Below are 27,845 nucleotides of genomic sequence, written 5' to 3' on the forward strand. Positions count from 1 at the left end.
TATCTGCTTTCCTAGCACTGGGCTTGTACTTAAAGAGGACAGTGCTACATTCATTCTTTTTCTATTTTTGTTTTTATTTCTACTTTTTGTTGAATTTATTGGGGTGACATTGCTTAATAGAATTACATAGGTTTCAGGTGTAGTAGTCTATAATGCATCATCTGTATATTGTATTGTGTGTTCACCAGCGCAAGGCTACAGTAATTCTTAAAACTCAGAAACGCTTCAGAAATGCAGGTTGGTAAAGCAGGCGTCCTGCTGACTCAGTAAGAGTTTGCAAATCGCATCTCCAGCGTGGTTGCGTGATGGAGCCCAGCCTGGAGCCAAAAACTGCTCTGAATTAAATTTTTATGACTCAGAGCTCTCTGATGAGAACGAATAAGATTGTTCAGACTTTGAATTTAGACAAAAGACTCCCAAGTGCAAGCCTGGCACACTGTAGATACTCAGTGAAATGTCTTCTCGTATCACAAACAAACGCACTTCTCTTTGTCATTTAGTCTAAAGCACTTTAAAGACACTTAATTTCTGTCACAAGTGCAAAGCAAACATAATGGTTGAACTACTGTAAGGAAAACAAACAAAAAGATTGTGTTCAGTGATTACCCACTAGGATGTATGGGGCAGGAGTATTTATGGTTTCTTTGTTTATTTTGTTTTGTTTTTTAGTCATTTCTTGCATAAGCTAGTGATGGTCCTAAAGTTTGACTGATACAGTAAGAGTCAGTCAAAGAGTTATTTTAATTTTGAGGCTTGGTCTCTGAGCTCCTGACCAATTGCTCAAGTCTACATGTCAGAAGAGAAATCTCTAGGGAACAGCCGGGCTAGCGCGAGCTTAGAAGCAGGTTATCAGGGGCAGTTTCTGCCGCAGAGGAAGACGCAGCAGCCCACCCGGGAAGGACAGCGAGTCCCTGGAACGGTGTGCGCTCCGCAGACCTGCAGCAGTGGCACGGCGGGCGGTGACTGCTGCCTCCGCCGCTGGGCATGGATACTTTCTCAGTTCTGTGTCCGTAGTCGGTGCGCGGTCAGGTTTAGCTCTTTCCTTTCGTGCCTTTCACGACGATGCAGAGTGAAAGATACTGTTTCTTCTTTCCCCCAACCTCTAGTGGATGTGCCGTGGCCTTTCGTGGGAATGGACTTTAGGATCCCACGTAGGGCGGTGGCGTTTGCAGGGGCTTTGACTTGGGCGTTGAACCGGCGGGCCCCTGGAGCTCGCCGGCCCCCCCTGCGCATGCGCAGCACGCACCTTGGGCGGCGTGAGGGCAGGGGCGTCTTCGTCCGTGGGACGAGCACGTGACTTCGTTTCCGTTTCCAGGGAGTGTGTGACCAGCGCTCTGTGCATCCCCCTGGCCAGCCAGAAGAGGTAAGGGTAGATGAGAGGAGGTGGCTCGCTTGGCTCCGGCTCGCGGGCTGTTCCGGTCACGAGTTTTGTCTGTGGCAGGAGTTCCACCGGGCGCCCCGACTGGACCTGCACCGTGCTGGGCTTCACCTCCGGCTCCGTGCGCTTCTACACGGAGGTGAGCGGGGGAGGAGGTGAGCGGGGGAGGAGGTGAGCGGGGGAGGAGGAGAGCGGGGCCAGCCGCCAGAAAGCCCCGCCGACTGGCGCACCCGGCTCGCAGCCCCGCTGCGCGCACTGGTGACTGCTCCCCTGCCGCACGTGCTGGGCCGTGTGGGCGGCACCTGATGGCGAGGGAGGCTGCCCAGGGCGGCGGGGGTGGCAGGGAGCTCCGGGGGGAGCTGTGCAGAACAGAAGCTGTGTGCTTCCGAGGGGAGGGGACCTGGGGGCCGGGGGAGGCTTGCCGGGGACACGCCGTGTGTGACGGCGGGAAAACAGGCGGGCTGCCCTCTGTGCCCCCCCCCAGAACGGCGTGCTCCTGCTCGCGCAGCTGCTGAACGAGGACCCGGTGCTGCAGCTGAAGTGCAGGACCTACGAGATCCCCCGGCACCCCGGCGTGACCGAGCAGGTAGCGGGGGCGGGCCTGTGCGCGGAGCCCCGGACGGGGCCTTCACTTCGGCGTCGCCTCGGCCAGACCAGGCATTCTGAAGTTCATTTCCCACTTGGTTTCACGCCTCCTCTGCCTGCGAGTGCCCCGTGCGTTGGCGCCGACAGCTGCTTAGTCCCAGTGTTTCTTTATTGTGCATGAGTCACGGCTCTAATGGAAAAGCGGATGCGCTAATTCGGCAACGACCATGCTCTTCTCTCCTGTTCCTCGGGCAGAATGAAGAGCTGAGCATCTTATATCCAGCTGCCATTGTGACCATCGACGGGTTTAGCCTCTTTCAGTCTCTCCGTGCTTGTCGAAACCAAGTAGCAAAAGGTAATTTTTTGGCGAGGAATAGCAAACTTGTGACGATGATTGCCTTGTTTAATTGAGCCTACGTAGACAATTAAATGCGTCTGCTAAATTAGAAAGGCCTTCCAAAACGAGGTTCGCGGGAAAAACCCCGCTGCCGTGGAAATGGGCGGACGCTGCTGGCGGATTGCCCGGTCAGCTAAAGGTGGGGCTGAAACGTGGACACATTGCCCCGGAGAGCGTGCCCAGCACAGGGTGATTCGGCAGCGCGTCCTGGCCGGCTGGGGGAGAGATTCGCCCTGAGTTAAAGCTGAGCAACCAGGTTGCTCCCTGGGTCAGCAGCCGTTGGGCCAGTTTTCTGCCAGCGAAAGACACCCCATCAGCTTTACACCCGGTTTTAAAGGTGGTGCAACAGAGGGAAGAAGAGCCTTAATGTCGGCCAGAACACCTGTGTCCCTGCCACCACGGTCAGGGCCGCTGTCTCTCCCCGGGGTGGGGGGGCGGAATTGCTTACTCGGCTCCAATTGCTGTGTGGATTGACCTGGGGTATTAGTGATAGTCTAGAACTGTTAACAGTCGTCTCTAATTGCTGGAGTGTTCCAGAATTTCTCGTGACAGCCGGCGGGCCCTTGTAATGTTTACGTTTTACTCAAATTGTCTTGGCATAACTGGATTTTGCTTTACGCCTTAAGATTACTTTGTCGATTACTATAAATTGAAACGTTAGAATAATAAGTTATTACATGTTTGTGGTTTTTTAAAACTAAAACTTCATTCTGTCCTTTACAGTTAAGCTTGGTATGTCTAATTTTTATCTTTGACAGCTGCAGCGTCAGGCAATGAGAACATACAGCCACCACCGTTAGCTTATAAGAAGTGGGGTCTACAAGATATTGACACTATTGTTGATCACGTTAGTATTGGTAAGCATCTCTAGTTCAATTCTTTTGGAATTTACTTCTTGTGCTTTTCAATTGAAACACCTCATTGATTAGAATTGTAGGTTTATTCTTATATGAAGAGAAAATGCATTGCTTTTAGTGAAACACTTGGAAGTTTGTTCTGACTTATGGGTTATCATAGATTTCTGTCTTTAAGTTTTAATAATTATGCCCTCAGCAGCAGTACTGGACAATGTGAAGCCACTCACTATTTAACTTAATTTTTCTGCAGACAAGGTCAGTCCCTATAATTACCATAGGGATTGATTAGTCTTTTCAAAATGCACCCTTTACACCAGCGGACTGCAGGTAAAGCAGGTTTCTCCTTGGGAACAGGGTTCGAAGGCTCGCTGTGCTGGGCGTCAGGAGTACAGGGATGGAAAGACGTTCGCGGTCCCTGCTCTCAGGAAGCTGAGTCTCGTTGACAGGAACACGTGGGGCAGTTACAGGACTGCAGTCTCACTGGTAGACAGAGGCTGGGCTGGAGTGGAGAGTGTGGACAGATGTAAATGCATTTTGCCCTTGCAGAGAAGTGGACTTTTGTTCAGTGGTCACGGGGAAATAGATATCCTGACTTCATTCTCCTTACCCTCTTTGGTCTCCTGGTGGGGCTTCCCAACCGTCTGGCCCCAGCTGGAAGTCCGCATGAGAACAGGCAGGAGTGTGAGTCTGGGGGCTGACAGAAACTGTCTGGCACACAGACCGCCTGGCTACTGTTGCATAGAATCCTGTGGAACACTCTGTAGTAAACCCCTTGGTGGTAGATGTTCAGGTTCTCTTTACTTTTTTGCTAGCGTAAAAATGCTACAAAATTCCAAAGTGTTGAGTTCAGTCCAGGGTGGCGTCCCTGTTCTGTTAATTGAGCTTTGGAACATTGAAACAGGCTAGGGGAAACGACTGGATAGAGGGCATGTCTCTATTCATGTATCTCCCAGCCAACAAAAGGAACAGAAAGTGCAGTGTAAGGTTCTGACCAGTTCATTCAACAAATAAATGAATGAGTAACCACCTGGTGCGTCCCAGGAACTAGTATTAGTGCCAGAAATACAAGGCAGACAGGCCCCCTGCCCTGCTGAAGTTCGCATTCCGGCGGTGAGGAGACAAACAGTAAACAGTCAAACCGGATGTATAAATATGGTAATACCAAAATGTTGGTGAGCATCATGAAAAAAGCAGCCGAGTTACGACAAAGGTGGAGTGTGCGTCAGGTGGGCCTGTGAGGAGGGGCCTCCCCCGGGAGGTGGCATTCAGACGGCGCACGAAGGGCGGGAAGGGGCCGGCCCTGGAAGAGGGCAGGAAGGGCGTTCTCAGCCGAGGAAGCAGCAAAGACGAGATGCAACGTCTCATGGCGCAGAGGAATGATGGACAGCAATTTCGGTCTTACAAATACGTTACAGTAATAATTTTGTAGCTTCTAAAAGTGACTTTTCCCTGCTGCATAGAATTGAGAAGTTAGTATCTTCGAATGGAGTTGAACACTCAGTGACCTGCGGTGGCAGTGTCACTTTGGTGCATTCAAACCGTGTCTTGCTGTCGCTTTGTCGTTAGGCATTATGACGCTGTCCCCTTTCGACCAGATGAAGACGGCCTCCAACATAGGCGGGTTCAACGCGGCCATTAAAAACAGCCCACCCGCCATGTCTCAGTACATCACCGTGGGGTCCAACCCGTTCACCGGCTTCTTCTACGCTTTGGAGGTGAGTGCTCCGCCCCCAGGCACAAGCATGGCCTCGGGCTGATGTCTCACCTGGTCTGCAGAGTGGACGGGCCACGGGCTGGTTTCTCCCCTGGTCTGCAGAGTGGATGGGCCACGGGCTGGTTTCTCACCTGGTCTGCAGAGTGGACGGGCCACGGGCTGGTTTCTCCCCTGGTCTGCAGAGTGGACAGGCCACAGGCTGGTTTCTCACCTGGTCTGCAGAGTGGACGTGGTACCTTAGCCTTAGAAAAATTAGGCAGTTCCCATTTTTAAGTTTCCATTTAAATGCAAATGGATCTCGGCTCACTTTCTTCTAAATTCTTGAATCCACTGAGAAGGAACTAAAGTCCGGGTAGAACCGACTCTTTGTTTCTGATGCCCCGAGTTCTTGGACACTTTGGACACTTGGGCTGCCCTCGGAGAGGGGGGCGTGGTCAGCGGCGCGGGACTGCGGGGGCGGCTGCCAGGGGTGCACGTCGGCGAGGAGCCGTTCGCCCAGAGCACGCTGCCCACAGTCGTCATCCGGGGGAGGGGGTGAAAACTGCCCCCCCCGTCATCATGGGGGGGGGGTGAAAACTGCCCCCACTGTCGTCATGGGTGGGGGGCGGGGGTGTGAAAACTGCCTCGGAGAAGCGGGGAGCGCGAGGTGTCCGATGTGGCAGCCCTTCTTTCTCCCTTGAAAAGCAGCCTCCTCAGAATCACCCGACTTACCTTTTCACTTTAATAAAAATGTGTTTTGTTTTAAAAAGAGGGGAATGGGAAATCCACACCCTGCTTCAGTAACGCCATCTTAATGCCCTCGTTCAACAGTTTCAATTAAACTACAACCTAAAGGGGGCTCCTGCAGATGAGAGAGACCGCCGGTGGTTTTGACATTTACACCGTAGGGTCGGGACTGTCGATGGTGTCTGCCCCTCCTACGATGAAGATTTCACTGCGGCCTCTGAAAGACGCCGCACAGTTTTGCCGGTCCGGGCTCTAGAGCGTCTGGGACGTTTTGCGGTGGGCCTGGTTTGGAGCGCGTGCCTTGCCCCCGCGCAGCCCTCACGCCCGCTCCCCACCGCCCTGTCTTCCAGGGGAGCACGCAGCCGCTGCTGTCCCACGTGGCTCTGGCCGTCGCCAGCAAGCTCACTTCCGCCTTGTTTAACGCCGCCAGGTAACTGCACGGCCATCGCGTGGAAACGCCTCTGATTCCTGTCTAGCTCGGTTTGGGCCTCTGATTTGGTGGCTGCACTTTGGCCCTCTGGAAGCCTCGGTTCTATTTCCACGTTTCCCCTTTCCAGTGGTTGGCTTGGCTGGAAGAGCAGGCACGAGGAAGAAGCTGCCCCAAAGCAGAAGCCGAAGGTGGAACCCGCCACCCCGTTGGCTGTCAGGCAAGTTGGCCCCTAGTCTGAGTCCGCGGTGTTTGCGCTGGGAGGTGGGCGGTCCTCCAGTGCGCGCAGCTCTCGTGGGTCTTCAGAGCCTTGGGGAGTCCTGGGTTGGGGACCATTCCCCCGCAGAACTCGAACCCCATGCAGACAGTGTAGCATTACCCGATATAAAGTACCACCGTGGAGGGAAGTAGGACCTCCCACCCTTTGTCCATCTTCTCCTAAAGAGATACAACTGTCATCAAAATGAATTGAAGTTTATCTTCTAAGGTTTTTTTCATCTTATTTTAAAAAGGTAAGATCTTGTGTAAATTTTTAAATCCACCCAAGAATGAAGAAATAAGCCAGATGGCCCTGTGCATCCCAAATAGATGTGGCCAATTTGAGCACCTCGTCTCAGGGACTGTGGTCATCGTGACCTCCCCCGGTCCTTTCTCAGCACCTCTTTCCTTTTACTTTACTCACAGTTCTAGTAAGATTGACTGTAGACCCAGAGCAGCTTGGAGAACTATTTAGAAGAAGGGAAGTTCTCGCTTTGGACTCATAGCATCAGGAAATACGAAATCTATCCAAAGAGAACAGATTAGGAATAAGAACTTAAATAGACAAAAGATGCCTGTGTAAGAGCAAAGTTTTCTAAAGTTTAGTTTGTCGTGAGGGGATCATTTTCTACGACATAATGCTTGATCAAGGAAATATATAATATACTCGATGTTTTCTGAAAACAGGAGGTTGTGGGTGTTTACGTAGAAAACCCATGAGACAGACGTTTTTATTTTATAATGGAAGACACTTCCTTGTGTATGTCATAGTGCAAACTGTCAGGCATAAATAATCATTAGTCCATGCAAGATTCATATTTCTTTATGTAAAAACAGATTCGGCCGATTTCACTTACGTATTTCGTTCTCATGGTGTATGTGTCCAGCTTGGAATATGATGGGAGCTTTTTGTTTCTTTTTGACCATCAGGTTTGGGCTCCCAGACTCGAGACGCCACGGCGAGAGCATATGTGTGTCCCCGTGCAACACGCTGGCGGCAGTGACGGACGATTTCGGCAGAGTCGTTTTGTTGGATGTGGCCCGGGGCATCGCCACACGCATGTGGAAAGGTGCTTCCTTACGTAAATCGTGCGGTAGAGGAGCAGCGCTGTCATCCTCTTCCTCCGGGCTGATGGCACTGTTTAATCCTTTATCCCTGTGCTTTTTTTTTTTTTTAACATGAACTCGTATCAGCAACCCTCGACCCAGGAATCCAGCTGGTGTATCTTTAAGTCTGACTCATAGGCATTTCCAACATCTTTTTTATGTTCTTTGCAGTTCCTGAACTCAGTGTTTTGCCCCTGCTGCACTCATTCCACTTCACAAGGCCAAGCTTGAGTCACATGTTCTTCCCAAATCTAGAATGCCAAGCTTTTCATATTTAAGAGCAAAATCTCACAGAGTCTCTCTTTGCTGACTTGACCTCCACATCCTACACTGGGGTCCGTTTACTTAGTTTCTTGGTAACTATGCCAGTTGGGAGTTACATTTCACTGCTAATAACAGACTCAAGTATAAGACTGATATGAAATCACCACAATATCCTCAGGAACCCACTGTCCTTCCATGCAGCTTCCCCACACAAGGCTGTCTCATGGTGCAAATGGCTGCTGGGGCTCCAGCCTTCTTACCTCTATCCCAGGAAGGAAGAAGGGGAAAGGAGGAAGTGCCAATTGAGTCCATCTGCTTCAAAGATATTTTCTGAAGTCCCTCCGTTCTTTTTCTATGAAACATTAGCCAGGAGTTAGTCACATGGTCTTACCTCACTGTCAGGGAGACTTGAAACTGTGAAGGCACATTGCCAGCCTGAACACAGGGAAGTGTCTTTGGCTAAGGAAGAGGTGGAGAGTGAGTCGTTTGGAATCACTTGGAATAGTAACATGCCAGCGCAGGTTGGAAAACACCTCATGGTGCAATCTGGTCTGTACTTCACACTGTGAGGAATAATGGATTCGAGGACCTGAAGTCACTCTGGAGCAGTGGAGTCCACTCTCAGCGTGTCACCAAAGAACTGCAGGGCTTACCGGCCGCAGTTTTGAGCGTCTGTGGAAATAGGTTTTGGCGCTGAGATGCACCGTTTCTCCTTGTGCTTGCCTTCTGAAGCTGCATCGACCGTATGTTCTCAGCGGGACTTTCCCAGAACGTAGAAGTTGTAGGTGCAGCAGCCGGTCCCAAGCCATGGCGGCGCTCTGATGGCTGGCCTTCCCGCTCGCCTCTCAGCCGCTGGTGCAGCTGGCTTTCCTCCCTGTGCTGGGAAGGGAGGCATCGGTCGCCCGTGAGCAGGGCGCCCCAGGAAGGGAAATGTGCCAGCAGCCCCTCAGTCGGTCAGCCCTGTCTCCCACCATTAAGGGGACTCGAGTAGCAGGAAATCAGTCAGCTTGATCTCTTTCTTACATTGTAATTGGACTGTTACTTTAAATCCAAACCTGATCACCTTCCCAGCATGCTTTAAAGGGAGAGAGGTTTTTAAAGAGAGGGAGGCACGGGAATGGGGTCCGGGGAGGGTACTCACAAAGCTGCAGTGATACCTGTTTTCTTTTTTTAAAAAAGGTAATGTCTTGGCTGGCGTAGCTCAGTGGATTGAGCACAGGCTGCGAACCAAAGTGTCGCAGGTTCGATTCCCAGTCGGTACATGCCTGGGTTGCAGGCCATGACCCCCAGCAACCGCACATTGATGTTTCTCTCTCTTTCTTTCTCCCTCCCTTCCCTCTCTGAAAATAAAAAAATAAAATCTTTAAAAAAAGTAATGTAAAGCAAATAGAGCAAAATATTAAGAGATAATAAAATTTCATGATTGATTCTGTATTATAATTATTAAGATTTTGTGTTTATGATATTTCTTCATCTTTTAAAAGCAACACAGTTTTATAGTTTCTCTTAAGTCCCTCCCCCCCAAATCCCATAGTGCTTCAGAAGGCTACTAACAAACTTCGGTTAATTAGCTAACTGGCATCCCTTTCTTCTGTCTCTAAGGGTATCGGGACGCCCAGATTGGCTGGATCCAGATTGTAGAGGACCTCCACGAAAGAGTCCCCGAAAAGGTGGATTCGTCCCCCTTTGGAAATGCCCAGGGTCCCAGCCGAGTAGCTCAGTTCCTGGTGATCTACGCCCCGAGGCGGGGCATTCTGGAGGTGTGGAGCACGCAGCAGGGGCCCCGCGTGGGGGCCTTCAACGTGGGGAAGCACTGCCGGTAAGCTGCCCCGCGACGGAGAGGCCGGCGCTCTCCCAGGAAAGCTTTCATTCCGTCTGCTTACTGACTCGCACGCTGTTGAAGACGTGGAATGTTCTTTATTAGGGCTCTTCCCGCACATATCTGGTGACACACAGAGCTTTGAAAAGGCCGTGGTGTGCTCCTGAGTGACAGTTAGCTTTGCTGCTGCCACTTGTCCCGTCCCTTACGTGGTGCAGGCTCTGACGGGAAGGTGCCTTCAGAGGGTGGGTGTGGCGGATGCCGTCCGCCGTTGCAGCACAGGCCCGGGCTCCTGCCATCTCCGCACACATTTCAGCGGGCAGAGCGCTGCCGGTCCAGCCTGCTTCGCCTCTGGCCTTGGTGTCGGTTTCTGTTTACCTGCCTTCCGAGTGCTCCGGAACCGCCGATAGCGTGGGGGCCCCTGGCTCCAACAGGAGCGCCTTTTGGCATTGGCCCGTCTCTGGTGGTTTCACTTACGCTGCAGCGTGATTCCCTCAGGCTTCTGTATCCCGGCTACAAGATCATGGGCTTAAATAACGTCACCAGTCAGAGTTGGCAGCCGCAGACGTACCAGATCTGCCTCGTCGACCCCGTGTCCGCGAGTGTGAAGACAGTTACCGTCCCCTTCCACCTGGCGCTGAGGTGAGACTGTCGCCCGTCTGCTCGCCGGCCTCCCTCCGCTCACCGTTCCGCGTCCCATGCTTCGTATTTGTCCTCTACTTGCTGCTTTCTTGTTTTGTCTTGCTTTTCTTTTCCTTACTAGAACGATACCTTTAAAATTAAGTAGGAAGACTACACAGGACAGAAAACAGCCGGGGTGTCAGAAGCAGAAGGAAAGCAGGTGCACGTTCTGTAAGAACTTGCTGTGCTTATTGTTTCAGCGACAAGAAGAGCGAGCGTGCCAAGGACATGCACCTAGTGAAGAAGCTGGCGGAGCTGCTGAAGACCAAGTCTCCCAGCCTCGGTAGGTGTCCTTTCGTGAGATAAGCAAGCTGCTGCCGCCGTTTGCAAACTCACCAGTGTGTTCTAAAGGAGCAGTCACCATGCTCAAGTGCCTTCGTGAGCGAGGGCAGCTCCTTCTCAGAACGAGGTGAGCTGCAGGCAGTGCTCTCCCACAGATTTGCTCTGTCCGCACAGACTCACTCTGTCCGCACGGACTCACGTCTGCACCAATGGCGGGAGAGAGCCCAGGGACCCTTCGGACTGACTGGTCGTGCAGATACATGCACTTCCCTTTCAGAATACAGCTGACCTGCAGTAAAAACAAAAATTTTACTTTGCTTGATTTTCTTTTTCTAGATGTGGTGGAAAGAGAAATAAAGGAAGTAATTCTTGACATTAAGTACCCCGCAACCAAAAAGCAGGTGAGTGCGCACGTGGACTTCCCGGCCGGGTGGCCGTCACACGCCCCTCCGAAGGACACTTCACTGTCTTACTCCCCTCCTCCTGTTGCAGTGCACAGGATGCACAGGTGTGTATCCTAAGGCATCTTAACAATGGAGCATCCCTCTTGGGGTAGGGGAAGTACAGATGTGTCAAATTTTAAACGAAATCCTTGCCTTCACATTACTGGAACTGCTCAATGTCTTTCTTCTAGGCTCTGGAAAGCATTCTGGCGAGTGAGCGCTTACCGTTCTCCTGCCTGAGAGACGTCACCCAGACTCTTGTGGACACTTTGAAAAATCAAGGTAATGGGTTTGTACCGACTGGTGGTCACGGACTCACTTCAGGTCGTGGAACTCTGATTGTGGAAAGCCGTCCACGGCTCACACGATCCCGTTCCTTTAATATGGGCACGATGTCCACGAGGCAAAGAGAAACTCGTTTCCTGCCTTCAGGGTTTGGACGCTTTTCTCGTCCCTGTCCATCGTATGCAGTGCTCTCTGCCTGAGCTTTCTCTGACTGCGGTGACTCAGTTTCTTACTGTAGATACTTACTTTTCATCCCACCGCCGTGAGGAAATACCAGCATGGAGTGACGGATGACTGTTCTGATACGGTCGTAGAACATTTGAGAGCTGTGGGCGAGAGGTGCAACTCACTGCATTGTGTTTTTTTTTTTAACTTCATGAGAGGAGAGAGGCTTCTGAGATGGGAATCCTTTCATGTCGTTTTGATCAGGATAATGATAAAAAACATGTATGATTTAGTGAAGGTTCTGTTAGGGTCTGGGAGCCACGTTTTCCCAGCCCTTCCCTCGTGAACAGAGTCAGCGCTCCGCACATCGCAGGCTCTGACTCAGCAGTTGGCTCTGGGGGTCCTGGTCGTTGACCCTTCGGAACTCATTTGTCTGGTGACGAGGTGGAGCTGCGGCCGTGGGGCTACAACTCCGTGCTCCGTCCAGCTCAGGTGGTGGAATCCAGCGTGTTCTGATTTGACACCAGTGAAACTGCAGTGTGTGGGGAGCTGACTCCTCTGGTCGTGCCTTTCTGCTTGTGTTCGTTACATGCAGCCAGCTTCAGAGGAATCGTGTTTAAGGCGACTTAGAGCGACTCACTCAAGAAATCGAGATCCACCCTTTTGGGACTTGAAGCATCCTTCTGTTGAGGTTCTTTTTTCAACACACACGTAAAACGGACTGGGTACATGGTGGCCTCTGTTCATGGCCCGAACTTGATAAAAATTCCTCTTTTTAAAAAACATAGTGCGCTTACAAAGCCCCCCTTCCCACCAAGCTTTAACAAAACATCCAAAATTTATTAAACCAACAATTACCTTGTACTGGGCTGGGAGTAAACCCAACACCATTGTTGGAGTTTCAGAAGATCATCACTATTTTCAAGTTCGACCCATAAATGAGAGTCCCAGAAATCTCAGGGATTGAGAATTCTAGGTTTCACTGTGGCTGTACCAACTTCGACAACATTCCAGGTCACTGGATACTGAATAAGAGTTTTTGGGGGTCTTCAGTGTCTGCCTTTTTAAGGAATAAATATTTGTTTTATATATAAACACTTAATTTATCATACAGGAATGTATTATATAGTGAGCATTTTTTCAGTATTAATCTTAGGAAAAAACCCTCCCTGATAGAGAACATGAACTAGGATTCTACTTGCGGTCTCGGCCACACTCTCTGGAGGACACGTCTGTCACCACAGGTGCACAGGGTTTGGCTGAAGTACAGTGTCTTTGACCAGCGTCACGGCAGAAGGAGCCAGGCAGCTGGAGCTTTGTCTTTGCTCCGTGTGCGAGCCCTATGCGTGGGCGGCCCAGAGTTAGGGGCTAAGAGGGAACATTTTTTTTTCCTTTTTACTGAAGTTATTGGGGTGACACTGGTGAACACAATCACACAGGTTCCGGGTGCACACGTCCACAGCCCGTCATCTGTACGCACCGTCCTGTGTGGTCACCACTGGAGTCAGGCCTCCCTCCGTCCCTGTTTCTGCTCCCGTGCCCCCCTCCCCCCGGCAGTCACCACACTCTTGTCCGTGCGCGGGAGTTTTTCCCTTGTTTTTCTGTTTTGCTCAATCCCTCCACCCCCTCGCTGTCCCCCCTCCTCCCTGACAGCTGTCAGCCTGCTCCTGTATCTGAGTCTGTCTCTTTTTTGCTTGTTAGTTGACATTTTTAAAACTGTTTCCAGATCATCTGCTTACATTTCAGTATTAGACTAAGATATTTCTACTTTCTTTTTTCTTGAGTTATTTTTTACCCCTATTAGAATACCTTATTTCATTTAAAAATGTAGATATTTTGCTATGATAGAAAAATCATCTTTGCCTTATTAACCCGCTATAGCTTAAACATCCCAGTATTTGATGAAATAGAACAGGGAATTATATAATACTAAGAGATTTAATGAAGAAAGGTCTCTTATGTATTTGTTTGATGTATCTCTTTTAATGTATTTTTTCTTCTGCCTTTCAGAACTGGAGTCTGTTGACGAGGGGCTGCTCCAGTTCTGTGCCAACAAACTGAAACTGCTCCATCTCTACGAGTCTGTCCGCCAGTTAAATTCCCTGGGTTTTCACTCGGACGCACCCTTCTCTGACCACGTGAGTCACCCCGTCTGTCACTCACTGGGCAGATCTATTTCCCATTTTTAAAGTGGTAGTAACGATGTAGAAGATTAAGAATTTTTCTAAAGCACAAAGGTATAGTTTCTTTATAAGACCCCCTGCTGGCTTACTCTGCCTTGCTGTTAAATTTATATGATTTACACTAGAAAATTAAATTTTATTTTTCACCCATTTTCACTATCCTAGAAGCACCTAGTTTTTCTCAACTAATTTTTTTCATTTAAGGTTACTGCATATAACACAACTTCTGGACAACCTTTGCCAGTTAAAGTACAGCAGTTGACTGAAGTAGCAAAACTTTAATTTCCTTTAGAGAACAACAACAACAAAAAGATTCTGCCAAGCAGATGAGAACACTTTCTCTGTGTTGCAGTTAACAAACTCATACACACTTCTCTGTGGCGTGCTGCACGGGAAATGCATTTTTAAACGATTCTGTCTTACATCCAAGTATTTACAATAATTATAGTGAATGTCCCATGCTGTTACTCTGTAACACATAAAGAAGGGAGAGCACCCTGTCATCGTTCCTCAGGTGCGCTCTCGTTCATTGCTGAGGGCTGTTTATAACAACTCTCCCTGTCCGCACGGAGAACTGACGTGTCTTTCACGGGGGGCAGAGAGAAACGCGCCCTCTCTCCCCCTCAGGTCGCCGCGCGACCCGGCCGGGTGCCTGGGCCTCCCGCTCACCTGCAGGAAGTGGTGCCGCCAGGCGCCAGGCCAGGTCGCTGGAGGTGCTCTTAAGAAAATCACCTGGTGTCTCCGGAAGTTAGTGGGAGCCTTTCATTCTCCAGCATAAATATCGGACAAGATTTTCTTTCTGTAACGGGAACAACCTACACATTTTAACATCTTGTCTATCTTTAGGATGACAGATGGATCTTATAAAGCATTTTAGCAATAACCCATTCATAGTAACCTGTGACGGCTACCATGATAAATGACAGAGCCCCCTTTTTTCTGGATCTTTTGTTTTGCCCTCTACTTCCTGAGTAATGTGGACTCATTTCAAGCAACAGGAAGGTTCAAGTTGATTGTTATGTCTGTAGGATTGCCTACGCATTTCACAGATTCCTCAATACCTAATGTTTTCATAAGAACCCACCCATCTGTCTCACACCCTGCCACAGAAAGTTAAATGTAGGGCTTTGCTAGTCCCCTGTGGAACTCATTTTCATTTGATAGCCCCAACCTAATGTGCAAAGATAAAAGAATGACAAAGTTTAAAAAATCAGTTTTCAGATTATTCTTTTTCTTCTTAAAGCACTTCTTTAAGAATGAAAACCGTATTTGCTATAGACTTGTTTGGATCCTTTACAAAACACACAGCTTCTATGCCAGATGGCTAATTTTGTACCTGCGAAACTACAGTTCAGCGCTGAGTGAACTCACTTTTGTCATCTCTGGGGCATAGTTCGTATGAGCTCGCGTAGAAATTCAGCAGCACACTGAAGTACTGGCCCGTGTTCAGTAGCATGTTGCAGTTTGCTACTTGGTTGTGAAAACGACAGCCTTCAGTGAGGAAATGGAGCTGCCCTTGTTGAAGGATGCGGCTTCCATCACGTTCATGTGGGGGGGAGAAAGTTTCGCTTGCTCGGTCAGGTTTATGATCTTTAAAGTGTGTGTGTGTGTGTGTGTGTGCGTGCGTGCACTTCTCTAACTCAGAAGCATCATCGGGCCAGGAGGTGCAGCCTTCTCCTGCACACACAGCAGGTGAGAGCAGTTGGAGAGGGCGGCGCGTGTGTGTCGGACTTCCCAGTGTCTGTCGCTGGGAGCCCCATGGAGGGTGTGCGTCGACGCCGCGAGGCCTGCGTCCCGGGGTCCGCATAGCGTTGCCGCTGCCTCACGAAGGAGCGTGCAGCTTCTCATGGGCTAGTTCCGTAGTGGCCTCAGAAGCTCGGGAGTGGCAGGTGACACCCTGTGAAATCTTTGTTTGATGACACAGGAACACGCTTAATAAAATTTGAACATTCTTAAAAGTCTCATCTCAAGGAACTTGGGTTTACTGTATTTAAAAACCTCCTCCTCCTGAACGTGAGTCGAGTTGCAAGCAGAGCAATGTGAGAGTTGGGTTTTAAGCAGAGGACGTTACAGCGGTCACATTCCTTAAATCCGTCTTTGGCCGATGGCCTTGCGTTCGTTTCAGATGCTGGGGTTGATGCATGCGGCAGATTTGGGGAAAGCGACCTGGTCTATTCAGAATTCCCCCTCCCCCTGTTTTTAAGGACCTGGCTGTCTTACTGAGGCTTGACGAGAACGAGCTCCTCAAGCTGCAGGCGTTGTTGGGGAAGTACAAGCGGGAGACCGCCAGGACTGCGGTGCGGTTTTCCGACGCGGACGACGGCGTGTGGCCCGTGAAGACGTTCCTGGAACACCTGGAGTGTGAGAAGGACACGGTCAGCGTGAAGAAGATGAGCGAAGAGGAGTACGTGGCCTTAGGTAGGTCGAGGGGTGAGCGGCCCCGGGAGTGCGTCCTCCTCCTCCTGCAGAACAGCGCCTGGGAGGAGCTGGTGGCGTGTCACAGATGCCGCCCGCTTTGAGATTAAATCCACCAGAGAGCCGAGTGTGTGTCTCTCAGCTAGCTGGAGATGCCCTGGACAGGCAGGCACCGTGTCGTGAAAGCCGTGTTGTTGGAACGGGTGCGCTCACAAGACGGTGCTGCTCTCCTGCTTTCCCAAGCGCGGCAATCGGAGCGGCGTGCCTCTCCTCCCTGGCTCTGCTGCTGTTGGGGGGCTTAGGGTGCAGCTCAGGGAGGGTGGCCACATGGCTCGCGGTCCCTGGGTGACGTGGTTGGGTTCTGTTTCCCAGGCAGTTTCTTCTTTTGGAAGTGTCTGCAAGGCGACAGCCCCCCAGAGGACCTGTGTCACACGTTGGAGTCGGCTGGACTGAGCCCCCAGCTGCTGTTGGTGAGGTCTCTCGTTGCTGGGTGCTGTCCTTCCTTGCTCTCGTCGGCCGGAACTATCCACTATCCTTTTTTTTCCCCATTGTCTGATGTATATCACAGAACATACACAAAAACCTTCCAAAAATGGCCTATTACCACTGTCTAATGTGTATCACAGAACATACATGAAAACCTTCCAAAAATGGTCAAAGAAATTTATAGTCCCCGTATTTAATTAACAGCATTTTCTTTCCCCGTCCCCTGTAGATTGTAACAAGCACGTCCCATGGTTGCCCTAAAACAGGTGTAGCATCTGACCATCAGTGAGAGTGTCCGTGTTAGAACGGAGAAAGACCCAGAGGGCACACTGAGCTTCCCTGCAGCAGTGCAGACTTGTCAGGCGTTCCCAAGCGTGGACCGTGTGCCGGAACTTAGTCTCCGTGGCGCCGGAAATGTAGATGCGAGGGCCACCCCGAGGACGAGCCACAGCACTCAACGTCTGCTCGGTCTGCTCGCTCTCAGACGAGCGAGGAGACCCCCCAGCCCATCACGAGTTCTCCCGCTGCCGCTCCCACCCGCACACGGACGCAGCCCTGGCACACAGGGACCAGTGAGGAAGGGTGAGGGGGGAGGGCCTTCTCTAAAAAAAAAAAGAGCCCAAGAATTAAAAAGAAATCGAGTCCGCATTAAGATAAACAGTTAAAAAAAAAGACCCTGCGTGGTCACTGTGGTCACCTCGGTCGGGGGAAATGGCAGCCCTTGCTGAGCCCTCGGGCCGAGGGAACGTGCTTTGTGGGGCGTGTGTCCTCGGAACGTTGTGATCTTACTGGAACCGTGTCCCTGAAGAAACGGGGCACTTACCACGTAGGTTGTACACATCTTTAAATTTGCAAAGGTTTCTAAATGCGCTGCGTCCGCTGAGTTTTCCGAGAGAGCTCCATTTGACTCAGTCACTCTTGTGCTGTAGCGCCTCATACTGGGGAGACGGGCAAGGTCCAAAGCCAGCGAGCGGCCTCCCCGGCCCGGCGGGCCCTCAGATCACCTCCTGCCGCTCAGACTTATCTCGTCTGTATGGGAGCCAGTCTGTGACCGAGCTGGTGCGGTTACCGCCCCAAGCCCCCGACCCCACTGATGACATTACATCGGGACTCACTGTGATACGCGCCTACATAGAGGCTCCGACTGGCAGGCGGTGCTTACACCAGAGAGGCGGGGGGCGGGGGAAGATCCTGGCAGGTGATGAGGAACCCCTTAGGTGGACAGGGGACCTTGTTCCGCCCTCACGCCACAGGACGTCCCAGCCAGCCACTCGCTTCCCAGCCCGAAAGACGGAGTCACTTGGACACGCACGAGTGCGCTCTAGAGAAGCGCAAGGGTTTGTTCACGTGAAGAGTTTGTGAGACTGAAAAGGATTTACCTTTGATTTCAGTCGCTGCTCCTGAGTGTCTGGCTTTCCAAGGAGAAGGACGTTCTGGAGAAGCCTCAGTGTGTCTGCTACCTTCACGCGATGCTGTCCCTCCTGAGCAGGATGAAAGGTGAGATGCTGGGAATGCTGGGACGCCGGGCTCCGGTATCCGTGGGAGAGGCCTTGGCTTCTGCGCTGGGAGGCAAAGCTTGGTGTTTGAAATGCCACTGAAGCGGCGAGGGGTGGGGTGGGGTGGGGGGATGGGTCCTAACGAAGGAGACGACAGCCCGCCCGGCATTTCACTCTGGAAGCTCTTGTATGTTTCCAGAGAAAGCTCTTAACACACGTCAGCTGTGCTCTATGGAAATGTATGAATATGTGCTCTCATCAACAGTCAAGTAATAATGAGTAATGCATTTGCTTAATTCAGGTAAATCAAGTGGTCTTGGGTGGAGGTTATTATTTTTCCCAGTTTTGTTCTGATGAGAACAGTCATCTGCTATGTTGAAACATTTCATAGTGGTTCTCTGCAACGATGAACTGTTATTCCAAGCAGAGATTTACAGTGGGCCGAGGAGAGTAAGGAAATGGAATACACGCGTTCTGGTTAAAATAGATGGAGGATTTTTCCCCAGTTCGCTCGGAAGTCGATGAGTACACCACTGGGGAGTTGAGTTTTAACACCGTGTTGAGTCTGAAAGATCGGGCCCCGAATTGGGAAGCTAAGGGGGTTCCTTGTGACCTTGGCAGTGGCCATGGACGACTCGTGGGACTCCCAGTCGGTGTCCCCGTGGTGGCAGCAGATGCGCACGGCGTGCGTCCAGTCCGAGAACAACGGGGCCGCGCTGCTCTCCGCACACGTGGGGCACTCCGTCGCTGCGCAGCTGTCCAACGGCGGTGCCGAGAGGAAGGTCGGTGGGGGCGCCGCCCAGCCTGTGTGTGTGGGGGGGGGGGGGGCGCTCCTCTGTGTGTGGGCCGCGCGGTCTTCCCGCTCTGCGGCATCGGGGGTCCGAGCCGTGTGTCTGCCGGTTCTTGTTTGCCTTTCTTGGGGGCAGGGGGCGGGGAGGGGTGCTGCCCTTAGTCTGTTTGTTCAGGCGGCACGCACACTTGAATTTGGCCGTCACCACATGGCACGGGGGGAGGAGGGGGTGTGTGTGCTGAACTTGACCCTGCTCTCTGCCAATGGCTGGGGATCGGTGGTGGGTCCCTTAAAACTGAGTTTCGTGGCCTCAGTTTTCTCATGTGAAAGGGGTCAGGGACAGGCTGCGTTAGTTCTCAGGTTTGTTGTGGTTTCTGAAAATCCAGCGATTGTGCTCACAGCCCCCTTTTGTGAACAGATTGTTTGGGCCACGTGGCAGGGCAGGACTCACAGAAAGGGGTCCTGTTGGCCCTTTGCCGTGTGGTTTTTCCTCGTCTCTTGGAGCTCTTTAAAAAAGAGTCTGACACCCCATAGAGTGCCAGGTGGCTCCGATACTTCCTGTGGGGGCTGCAGCACTAAACTGGACGAGACGCTTGGACGGGTCTGTGGGGGGTCACGTCACGTCATCAGTCAGTAGTTCATGGGCCCAGTTCAACGTTACCAGCTTGAAGTGTTCATGATCATGCAGAGAGAAGTGTGAAACACGCTTTTCACGTTGGTGTGTTCTGAAAAGAGACCAGTCTCCTAGTACCGTAGCCCTGACGACTCGGGGGTCACCGCAGGTCTCCTGGGGATGCCCAGACTCCATCCTCGTTGCCCCCGAGCCTCCCACCCACTCCTGACCCTCATGCCCCATCCAGGCGAGCCGCGGTATTCTCGGACCGACATCTGTGCGATGTGCCCTGACTGTCATCCATCTGCTTTCAAGTTCAAAGCTCATTCTCGGTCAGGGGGGTCAGAGGCTCTGCCAGGTTCTCACCGGGGCCTTTTCTGTCAGCTTTCCCAGGCGGCGGCGGGCGCGGACGCCGAGGCCCTCACGGACTCCTGGGAGGCCCTCTCCCTGGACACCGAGTACTGGAAGCTGCTGCTCAAGCAGCTGGAGGACTGCCTGGTGCTGCAGACGCTGCTGCACGGCAGGGCCGGCCCGCGCGCCTGCCGGGCGCCGGCGCTGCCCGCCGAGCCGCTGCCCAGGCTCTCCGTCAGGAAGCTGCTCGAGGGAGGCAGAGGTAACCCAGAGTCCCTTGTGCCGCACATGCCGTGTTTGGGGGCGTGCACTCCGTTTGTGTTTTTTCCGGAAATGACGGGAAGAATAAGGGAGAGAGATACGCTTGGGTTCTAAATGTACATGTAGCCCACCACATGCTGCTTCTCTAGCTCATCAGAGTCCGCTCCTGCCAGCTCCCTGCTCAGCAGGCCCCACCCGCATCCCCCCATGGCCTTGGCCTTACAATGGTCCGAGGGCCTCCACGGCCCCCCTTCCCACGCCGTGTCTGGGTGAGGCCACATTCCCCCGCTCCCGGCCGCACACCCCACCCACCTGGCACAGCGGAGCCCGGGGGACGACGGGGTGCAGGACAGGAGCGCATCGGGGCTCCAGATGGGCTGGGCGTGGGGGGGTTTGCGACATGTGGTGCCCCTTCTCCCCCAGCGCCTTGTTGGCTCTGGGGGTCACAGTTACTGTCAGGGAACACCAGCATGCAGTGGAGCTATGATTTTAATTTTAAAGTGAATATATGAAACTTTTTAAAAATTTCTCCATTTTAATTTCTCTTAACCATAAGTATTGATAAATATAGCTCATAAGGTAAAGTTCTTTGGGGCTGTCTATAGTTTTTAAGCATTTAAGGGATGAAAGCTGAGGCTAAGAAGTTCAGAAACTGGGGAACTCAGTGTAGATTCCCAAGCTTGCCCTCCAGGCACTGCTGACTCTGACTCCAGCCCATGTCTCCATTTCTTGCCTCTCACTAGACTGCCCTGCAAATCCCCGGCCCCGGGTCTGAGCCCGTGCTGCTCCTCCCCCGTGTCCCTGTGCTCACTCTCCTTCCTTCTCCCAAAGCCTGGGAGTCCCAAAGCCTGCTCGGCTGCAGGGCTGCCTCCCCCTTTCGGGGAAGGAACCCCTCTCAAGCCACGGACGGCAGCTCTTCCCCCTCTCCCCCCGCATTTCCACGGAGCTCAGTCCCTCTCGTCCAATGCGCGAGTCCCTGCCGTCCTGGTCACCAGGGGACCGTGGGCGTGTCACGCCTCGCGTGATCTCGGCGGCCGCCCTCTCCTTCCCAGCAGCTCTTTCCAGCGTGGAACGCTGCGCTGACAGTTTTTCCGGGTTTATAAACACCCAGAAGCTAGATTTTTACCTAGTTGACTCATTTTTGTATCCTTTGTAAGGTGTGAGGTTTTTCATGATAAACTCCCTGTGCCCCACGCTGCCACCCGGTGAAAGGAAGGGGACTCCGTTTTCATATCAGTGGGAGTAGCATCGTCAGGGCCTTGACTCTGGACTGAGAACCCGCCGGCGACGGGGAAGCCACACGTGAGACAGGAGGTTGCCCGGCACGTGGCTCCCCTGTGTTCCCGGTCACCGCGGCTTCCTGAGTCCTCGTCTTTGTGCAGACGTTTACGTTTGAGTCAAAAGAGGAGAAAGACCGAGAGAACCATCTGGGGAATGACAGAAAATGTATAATTTGTTGTAGGTAATAAACAGGACTCTTCACTTTGAAAGTGGTCCTGTTTGCATTTATAATTTTTTGGACTGTGTTGGTTGCAACATGGAATACAGCATCATGTTGTCGGTGAACTATGGCTAAATTTTGCCCCTAAATAGTCCAGATAGGCCGGTTAGTAAGCTGTGATTAAAGTAACACATTGCCCGGAGAAGCCTGAGCAGGTATGCCCATCCCTCTGCTTTCACTCCTATTTACTTGAAAGTGTCTTAAAGACACACCCGCCCTTCGTCTGTGCCGGGTGAAGTCTGTGCTGAGCTGTGAGTGCAGAAGGAACGTGAAACCCGGACGCATGTGTGTCTGTGTTTCCGTATGTTGGATGTTGTAGGCGAGGCGGAAGACGCCCTCGGGTAGCAGGTGGCTCACTGGCCCTCCCAGGTGAGCGGTAGGTAGGGGGTAACACGCTGTGAATCTCGTGGGTTTGGGGGTCACCTTCAGGCTGCAGACTGAACGTTGGCGCTTAGGTCTCGTCCTGGGAAAGGCTCCCTTCTGCGGTCACCACACGTGTTCCTTCTCTCTCTCGTCTCCGCACTGTAGGTGGCATTGCAGACAGCGTGGCCAAGTGGGTGTTTAAACAGGACTTGAGTCCCGAAGTGTTAACACGGGCAAGCAGAGAGAGAGACGCAGAAAACCTGGACGAACCCACAGAAGGCACTCACAGGGGCTCGCTGGAGGTGTCAGCAGCGGACGTGGACTTGGGAGCCATCCCAGGTAACGCTTCCAGGCGGAGACCCGGGAACTGAGGCTGGCTGGCGGGGCTTTGGAGGCGGGACTCAGGCGGCGCTGTCTCTGCCTTGCAGACCTGCTGCGGGCCGCCTACGAGCAGTTCCCGTGCAGCCTGGAGCCGGACACGCTGCACGCGCACTGCTGCTGGGAGTGCGTGGTCCAGTGGAACAAGGACCCGGAGGTGAGGCTGCGTGCCGCCTGGGGGCGGGGTCTGGGGGCGGGGCCTGGGGGCATCCGGTCTTCTTGCACACACTGCTGTTACATAACTCATCAGGGATGGGGGACCTACCCCTTGGGGCGTCTCTCTCCTTGAGCCGTGCTCGGCCTTTCCGTCCGCCCATCCATCATCCCTCACAGCCCGCACAGTCAACCCGAATGTGCAGGGGTCATCCGTGTCCTCGCTGTGGAACCAGGGCTCGGAGGAGCAGCGTTTGTGGCCTGAGGCCGCACCGCGGAGGCACTCATGGGGCTGGGACTGAGCCCGGGTTCCTCTGTGGGATCTGAGGCCAATGCGGTTTCCTGTTCCCGGCTGGGTCGTGATAAGTGTATCTTTTATTGCCTTTTCAATTTCTGCGTGGAAAAGCACCTACCTAACAGAACATCGTTAGTATGTTTGTTGTCATGGTAACAGCCAGAGCACCGCCTGGTGCCGGCCGAGGGCCTGAAGGTCAGGTGTGTTTGGGTCTGCTCATTGCGTCCATCTGTCTGTCTGTCTCAGGAGAAAAATCAGGGAGGCCAGACTGCAGAGTCGGCCCAGGGTCCTCTCAGCTTGGGCATAGTCTTCTACCACTGGTGGTGCCCACTCCCGGCCCCGCCCCCCTGCCCCTGCCCCTGCCCCTGCCCGCAGAGCCTGGAAGTGGTGTGGGCCTGGGTCGGCCGTCACTGGGTCTCTGAGCCTGCGTTTTCTCCCCCCGCCCCCTTCCAGCGATGGCGCCGACCCTTTAGGGTTGAGGGCAGGATGCACAGTAAGACAAAGAAACACACACACTGTCCATCCCTCCTGGCTGGCACTGGCCCTCACGCAGGCCCCCCACCCCAGGAGGCGCTGACCCGCCCCCCCAGGTTGGAATTCCTCCCTTTCCCGTCCTCGTCCTCGGAGCGGCTGCGCTGCCAAAGAAAGATCTCTCTGGTGAACTAACTCACGGCAGCACATGAAGGGCGATACGCCTCCTTCCTCAAGAAAGGTCTTTAAGATGCAATCACTTACTTATTCAAGGAAGACATTTAAAAAATAAGTGCTTTAAACGGAGGCATGGTCTATGAACAAAAAGTGATTTGGGGACAGGGGACCTCCAGATGCCCCCAAATCCCCCCTTCGGTTGACGCCACTACCTCCTCATCACAGGCCCGCCATTTACACGGGCTAGCTTTCCTCTGAAAAATGCATGTTAGGGCTTACACGAGGACATCATGATGTCAAAAATCCGAAGGACTCCCAAGGCTCTGGTCTAAGAAAGTGACATTTAAGGGAAACGCCTGGGTTACCAGCTCTCACTGACAAACCAGAGGCGGGTGCTGTGGCGGGCACAGCGGCCGAGTACAAGCCCCGGCACTGCCAGGGAGCAGCTGCGGGGCCTTCCGGAACCTCTGGGGCCCTTTGTCCCCGGTGTCCCCGGAAAGCAGACGAAGACCTGACAGGGGCCGTCTCAGAGGCTGTGGCAGTTTCTACAGGAGACTCACCTAGTGCCTGACGTGGTGACTGGTGTCGTCGTCCGTTAGTTATTATGACTGTGGAATGTGAAACGGAGTAAGTTGCCACTGTTGTTGCTCGCTCAGGTTTTTTCCTGCTGGCTGTTGATCTCCTCGCCCCCTCCAGCCCCATCCCAGTTCCACTTCACACACACGGCTTTGTGAGGCTCGGAAGGCTGGTTCACTCTTTAAGCAGGCACCAGGTTATTTCACAGAGGTCTGGAGAGCTTCTGGGTGGTTCTGCCTGCTGGACCTGAGTTTTAACGTGTGGACTACGTTGGTTGGAAAGGGTGGAGCTGCAGGCGTCCCCTCTGGCTTCCCAGTTTCCCCTCGCTCTTCAGTGTTCGCTCCTTGGCATTTATCGCCGACATCCCGCGGCGTTTACTGATGCTTATGACCCAGCCCCCTCCCTGGAATGTAACCCCAGGGCAAGGATTTAGGTCTGTTTTGTTCTCATTTTATTCCTGGTGCCTCAGCCCAGTGCGTAGTAGGTGCTCAACAAATACTTGTTCAGTAATGAATGAATGATACTTGCAAAGAAGTAAATCCATGGTTTTCATACCTGTGTGAAGTTCAAGTATTTGTTGGAAAGAACGCTGCCGTGATGCACAGGTCACAGCCAGCTTTGACTCGGATGTCAGCACAGGCGACCTGGAGGTTTCTGGAAATCAGTCATCTCCAGGTGCCGTGAATTTAAGGGAGACCGTGACATGGTCTTATGAAAAGTTACTTCTTGTCTAATGCTTCCATGTTCTTATTGCTGCGTTCTTATGTAGCTTTATATAGAAATGTATGTAAGAAGTCTCCATTTGTACTCGAAACACCTGCGAAATGATGTTTTGTTTCTCTCTTTCTCCCTTTATGTAAGGAAGCACGTTTCTTCGTGAGGTCTATAGAGCACCTGCAGCGCATCGGCAACGCGCATGTTCAGCACGGTAGGCCAGCAGGCGCTGAACACGCTCTGGTTCAGAGGGGGAAAGGACCTTCAAGCCCCTGTCCTCTTCCGCTTTCATTCGGTGGTCCTACCACACACGCGCGCACACACACACACACACACACAGAGTACTGGCTTTCTTCACTCCAGTGGTCCTACCACACACACACACACACGCGCGCACACACACACACACACACACACACAGTACTGGCTTTCTTCACTCCAGTGGTCCTACCACACACGCGCACACACACACACACACACACACAGTACTGGCTTTCTTCACTCCAGTGGTCCTACCACACACGCACACACACACGCACACACACAGTACTGGCTTTCTTCACTCCAGTGGTCCTACCACACACGCACACACACACACACACACAGTACTGGCTTTCTTCACTCCGGTGGTCCTACCACACATGCACACACACACACACACACACACGTACACAGTACTGGCTTCACTCCGGTGGTCCTACCACACACACACACACGCATGCACACACACACACAGAGTACTGGCTTCACTCCGGTGGTCCTACCACACACACACACACACACACACACACACACAGTACTGGCTTTCTTCACTCCGGTGGTCCTACCACACACATACGCGCGCACGCATGCACACACACTCACGCACACACACACACAGAGTACTGGCTTTCTTCACTGCGTGGAGGAACGCTGCCCAGCAAAGGGAGGGGGTGGCAGTAATGGTCACCTGTGTCCCCTGCCACCCTCCCCCAAGCTGACTGCCCTTCCTGGGTGGAAGTGAGGAGACTATTATGCGCCCATGGTTTACTCGTTCCATATTCAGTTCAAGGCAGGTAAGGGAATAAGGGAGGGCCGCTCAGGACTCTGGTTCCTGATTAAACAGTTAGTTGATTAATAAACGTGACTGTTCCCCATGGGCTGCTGTACCATGGGGACTGCGGGCGTTTCCCTGAAAAAAATGTGTGACAGATGTTGTGGAAAGTTGTAAACAGGTTGCCGGTTGCATGTAATAGCTGCATGAGTTCCCTGTGAGAATGAACGGAGGAGCTCAGCCCTGGGGGGTGAGTCATCATCCTACTAAGTTTTGAGGCTCGGCTTGGGGCTGGGTAGGCGGAAGCATCGCCTTTATGTCCGTGTGATAAATTCTGGGAAAGCTACTTATTTCTGCTCCTGGGCCACCTTCCTGTGGTGGCATGAAGTCAGATTGCAGAAATCCTAAAATGTCTCATTTTACGTGAAGAGAACTTGAACATTATTTTACTCATCTTTTTAGATTACACCTTCTTCCAAGGAAATAAGATTTTAAAGTGACTCATTAGGGAAATCTGGCCTCCAGAGTGTTCTGTCCTTACCTACCAAACTGAGTTACCTGCCGCCTTCTGGCCAGTGCTGTGCTCCCTCCCGTTCGGACTCGGTGCCTAGTTTGGACACTGGCTCCCAGCCCCTCCCGGCTCCTACCGGCCCCGCCGCTGGATGCAGGGGCAGCTGCATGGGTGACGCCAGCTGGGTGGGTGGCGCCAGCTGCAGGTGAAAGATCACGTGTGTGCTGCCTGGTTCACAGCTGCTTCAGAAGTTTTCGTCCATACGCCATAGTTTATTAAATGTGAAAGTATAATATAACCCCATTTTTTAAATATATTTTTTATGTTTTGTTTTTTCGTATCTTTTTTTACCTACCGCTTTATTGGATGGTTCTGTATGAGCTAAATCGGCTGAGGGACGTAGGGTTTGTTTCCAGTGTTTGGCCACTGTGGACGAAGCTGGTCGCCACACTCCTGCCCGTACCTCTGTATCCCTCTCCGCCGCGGGACCGCTGGGGCGTGTGGTGGGGGCGTGACCAGCTGTAGTTCATCCTGCCGGTTTTCCCAGTGGGTTCACTGGTTTGCTGCCCCGTCAGCACTGCAGGAGCGTGCTCGCCAGTTGTTTGCAAATCCTCGTCAGCACTTGGTATTGTCACCATTTACAACTTAGCCTTTCTGTGGGTTGTGGAATACCTTTGTCATTTTAATTCATCTCTCATGACAATGTGAGTCTTTTCTTATGACTATTGGCCATTTGGGTATCCTCTTGTGCAGACCAGTTCTGCTTTTTGTTACGGAATAAAGGTTTTTATTAGTTTTATAATCACTACTAAGCAGACAGCCGTAGAGTTTTATAAGCCCAGGGAGGACAGTGATTTGTTTGTGCCATGAAAGAGAAAGCACGCGAGCCTCCACCTCCCTCTCGTCCTTCTCCTGCTCCAGGCGTCGCGCTGATGATGTGGAACACCTTCTTGGTCAAGAGGTTCTCTGCGGCTACGTACTTGATGGAGAAGGTAATTTTACGTTTCACGTGCTGGCTTCTGGTTTGCTTCCCTTAACTGATATGATATTAGGAAGCTTGTGTACACTGGGCCTTGTTTGCCTGGTTTGCTTTTTTTTTTTTTTTTTTTGACACATTCGACTCCAGCTCAGTGAACTGTGGTTCCCGTGGCTGGCTTTCTGGCGACTTGAGCAGGAGCCCCACGCCCTCGACAGGGAGCCCGCCACTGTGAAGGCCTCTCCCCCCACGAGATTGGGACCGGAGGCTGGTCCCAGCAAGGACTGGCACTTTGTTTTTAATTAAAACCCACAACTGTACTCTTCCTCACTGAGCTTGGGGGGCAGGGCCAAGATCTTTTCTTGGAAAGGGGTCGATTGTAGCTCTGCTGTGGTTTTCCTACCTAAACCTCACCCACAGTGCATTGTCTGTGAGTTCTCAATCCTGTTTCTGTTTTTAAAGATTTCATTTATCTATTTTCAGAGAGTGAGGAAAGGAGGGACAAAGAGAGGGAGGGAAACTTCAGTGTGTGGTTGCCTCTCATGCGCCCCCTACTGGGGACCTTTTGAGTTTTAAGGCCGCCCAGTTAATTGATTATTCAAAGAACCAGAGTTTTGAGTTTTCTATTTTAGTTGTTCAAAAATATTTATTTTTGAGAAGGATTGTTTGTGAGCCCAGACTGATTTTTTTTTCATAATGTTTTTACATTCCACC

At 52.2% G+C, this 27,845-nt stretch overlaps 1 protein-coding gene and 1 non-coding gene across 2 annotated transcripts in view; both read left to right on the plus strand.

The window, feature by feature from the left end:
- Window positions 1–27,845, plus strand: part of RAB3GAP2 (RAB3 GTPase activating non-catalytic protein subunit 2) — a 51,942-nt gene that overhangs the window by 14,623 nt on the left and 9,474 nt on the right. Inside the window, exons 5-28 of the mRNA XM_045860151.1 lie at window positions 1,316–1,363; window positions 1,442–1,517; window positions 1,863–1,964; window positions 2,219–2,318; window positions 3,119–3,217; window positions 4,784–4,932; window positions 6,008–6,087; window positions 6,215–6,304; window positions 7,273–7,412; window positions 9,316–9,532; window positions 10,031–10,174; window positions 10,414–10,496; window positions 10,832–10,896; window positions 11,130–11,220; window positions 13,399–13,526; window positions 15,776–15,989; window positions 16,359–16,456; window positions 17,864–17,969; window positions 18,590–18,750; window positions 19,756–19,984; window positions 22,013–22,186; window positions 22,276–22,382; window positions 24,759–24,825; window positions 27,077–27,147. Coding sequence (XP_045716107.1) covers window positions 1,316–1,363; window positions 1,442–1,517; window positions 1,863–1,964; window positions 2,219–2,318; window positions 3,119–3,217; window positions 4,784–4,932; window positions 6,008–6,087; window positions 6,215–6,304; window positions 7,273–7,412; window positions 9,316–9,532; window positions 10,031–10,174; window positions 10,414–10,496; window positions 10,832–10,896; window positions 11,130–11,220; window positions 13,399–13,526; window positions 15,776–15,989; window positions 16,359–16,456; window positions 17,864–17,969; window positions 18,590–18,750; window positions 19,756–19,984; window positions 22,013–22,186; window positions 22,276–22,382; window positions 24,759–24,825; window positions 27,077–27,147 — 2,839 coding nt within the window. The remainder of the gene's footprint in view (window positions 1–1,315; window positions 1,364–1,441; window positions 1,518–1,862; window positions 1,965–2,218; window positions 2,319–3,118; window positions 3,218–4,783; window positions 4,933–6,007; window positions 6,088–6,214; window positions 6,305–7,272; window positions 7,413–9,315; window positions 9,533–10,030; window positions 10,175–10,413; window positions 10,497–10,831; window positions 10,897–11,129; window positions 11,221–13,398; window positions 13,527–15,775; window positions 15,990–16,358; window positions 16,457–17,863; window positions 17,970–18,589; window positions 18,751–19,755; window positions 19,985–22,012; window positions 22,187–22,275; window positions 22,383–24,758; window positions 24,826–27,076; window positions 27,148–27,845) is intronic.
- On the plus strand, window positions 4,048–4,179 carry LOC123805783. Its single transcript, XR_006783376.1, has one exon. It is a non-coding gene; the product is annotated as a small nucleolar RNA SNORA36 family (small nucleolar RNA).

This window comes from Phyllostomus hastatus, unplaced genomic scaffold (assembly GCF_019186645.2).
Source record: "Phyllostomus hastatus isolate PE091 unplaced genomic scaffold, TTU_PhHast_1.1 phas_contig_148, whole genome shotgun sequence".
NCBI classification, from domain to species: Eukaryota; Metazoa; Chordata; class Mammalia; order Chiroptera; family Phyllostomidae; genus Phyllostomus; species Phyllostomus hastatus.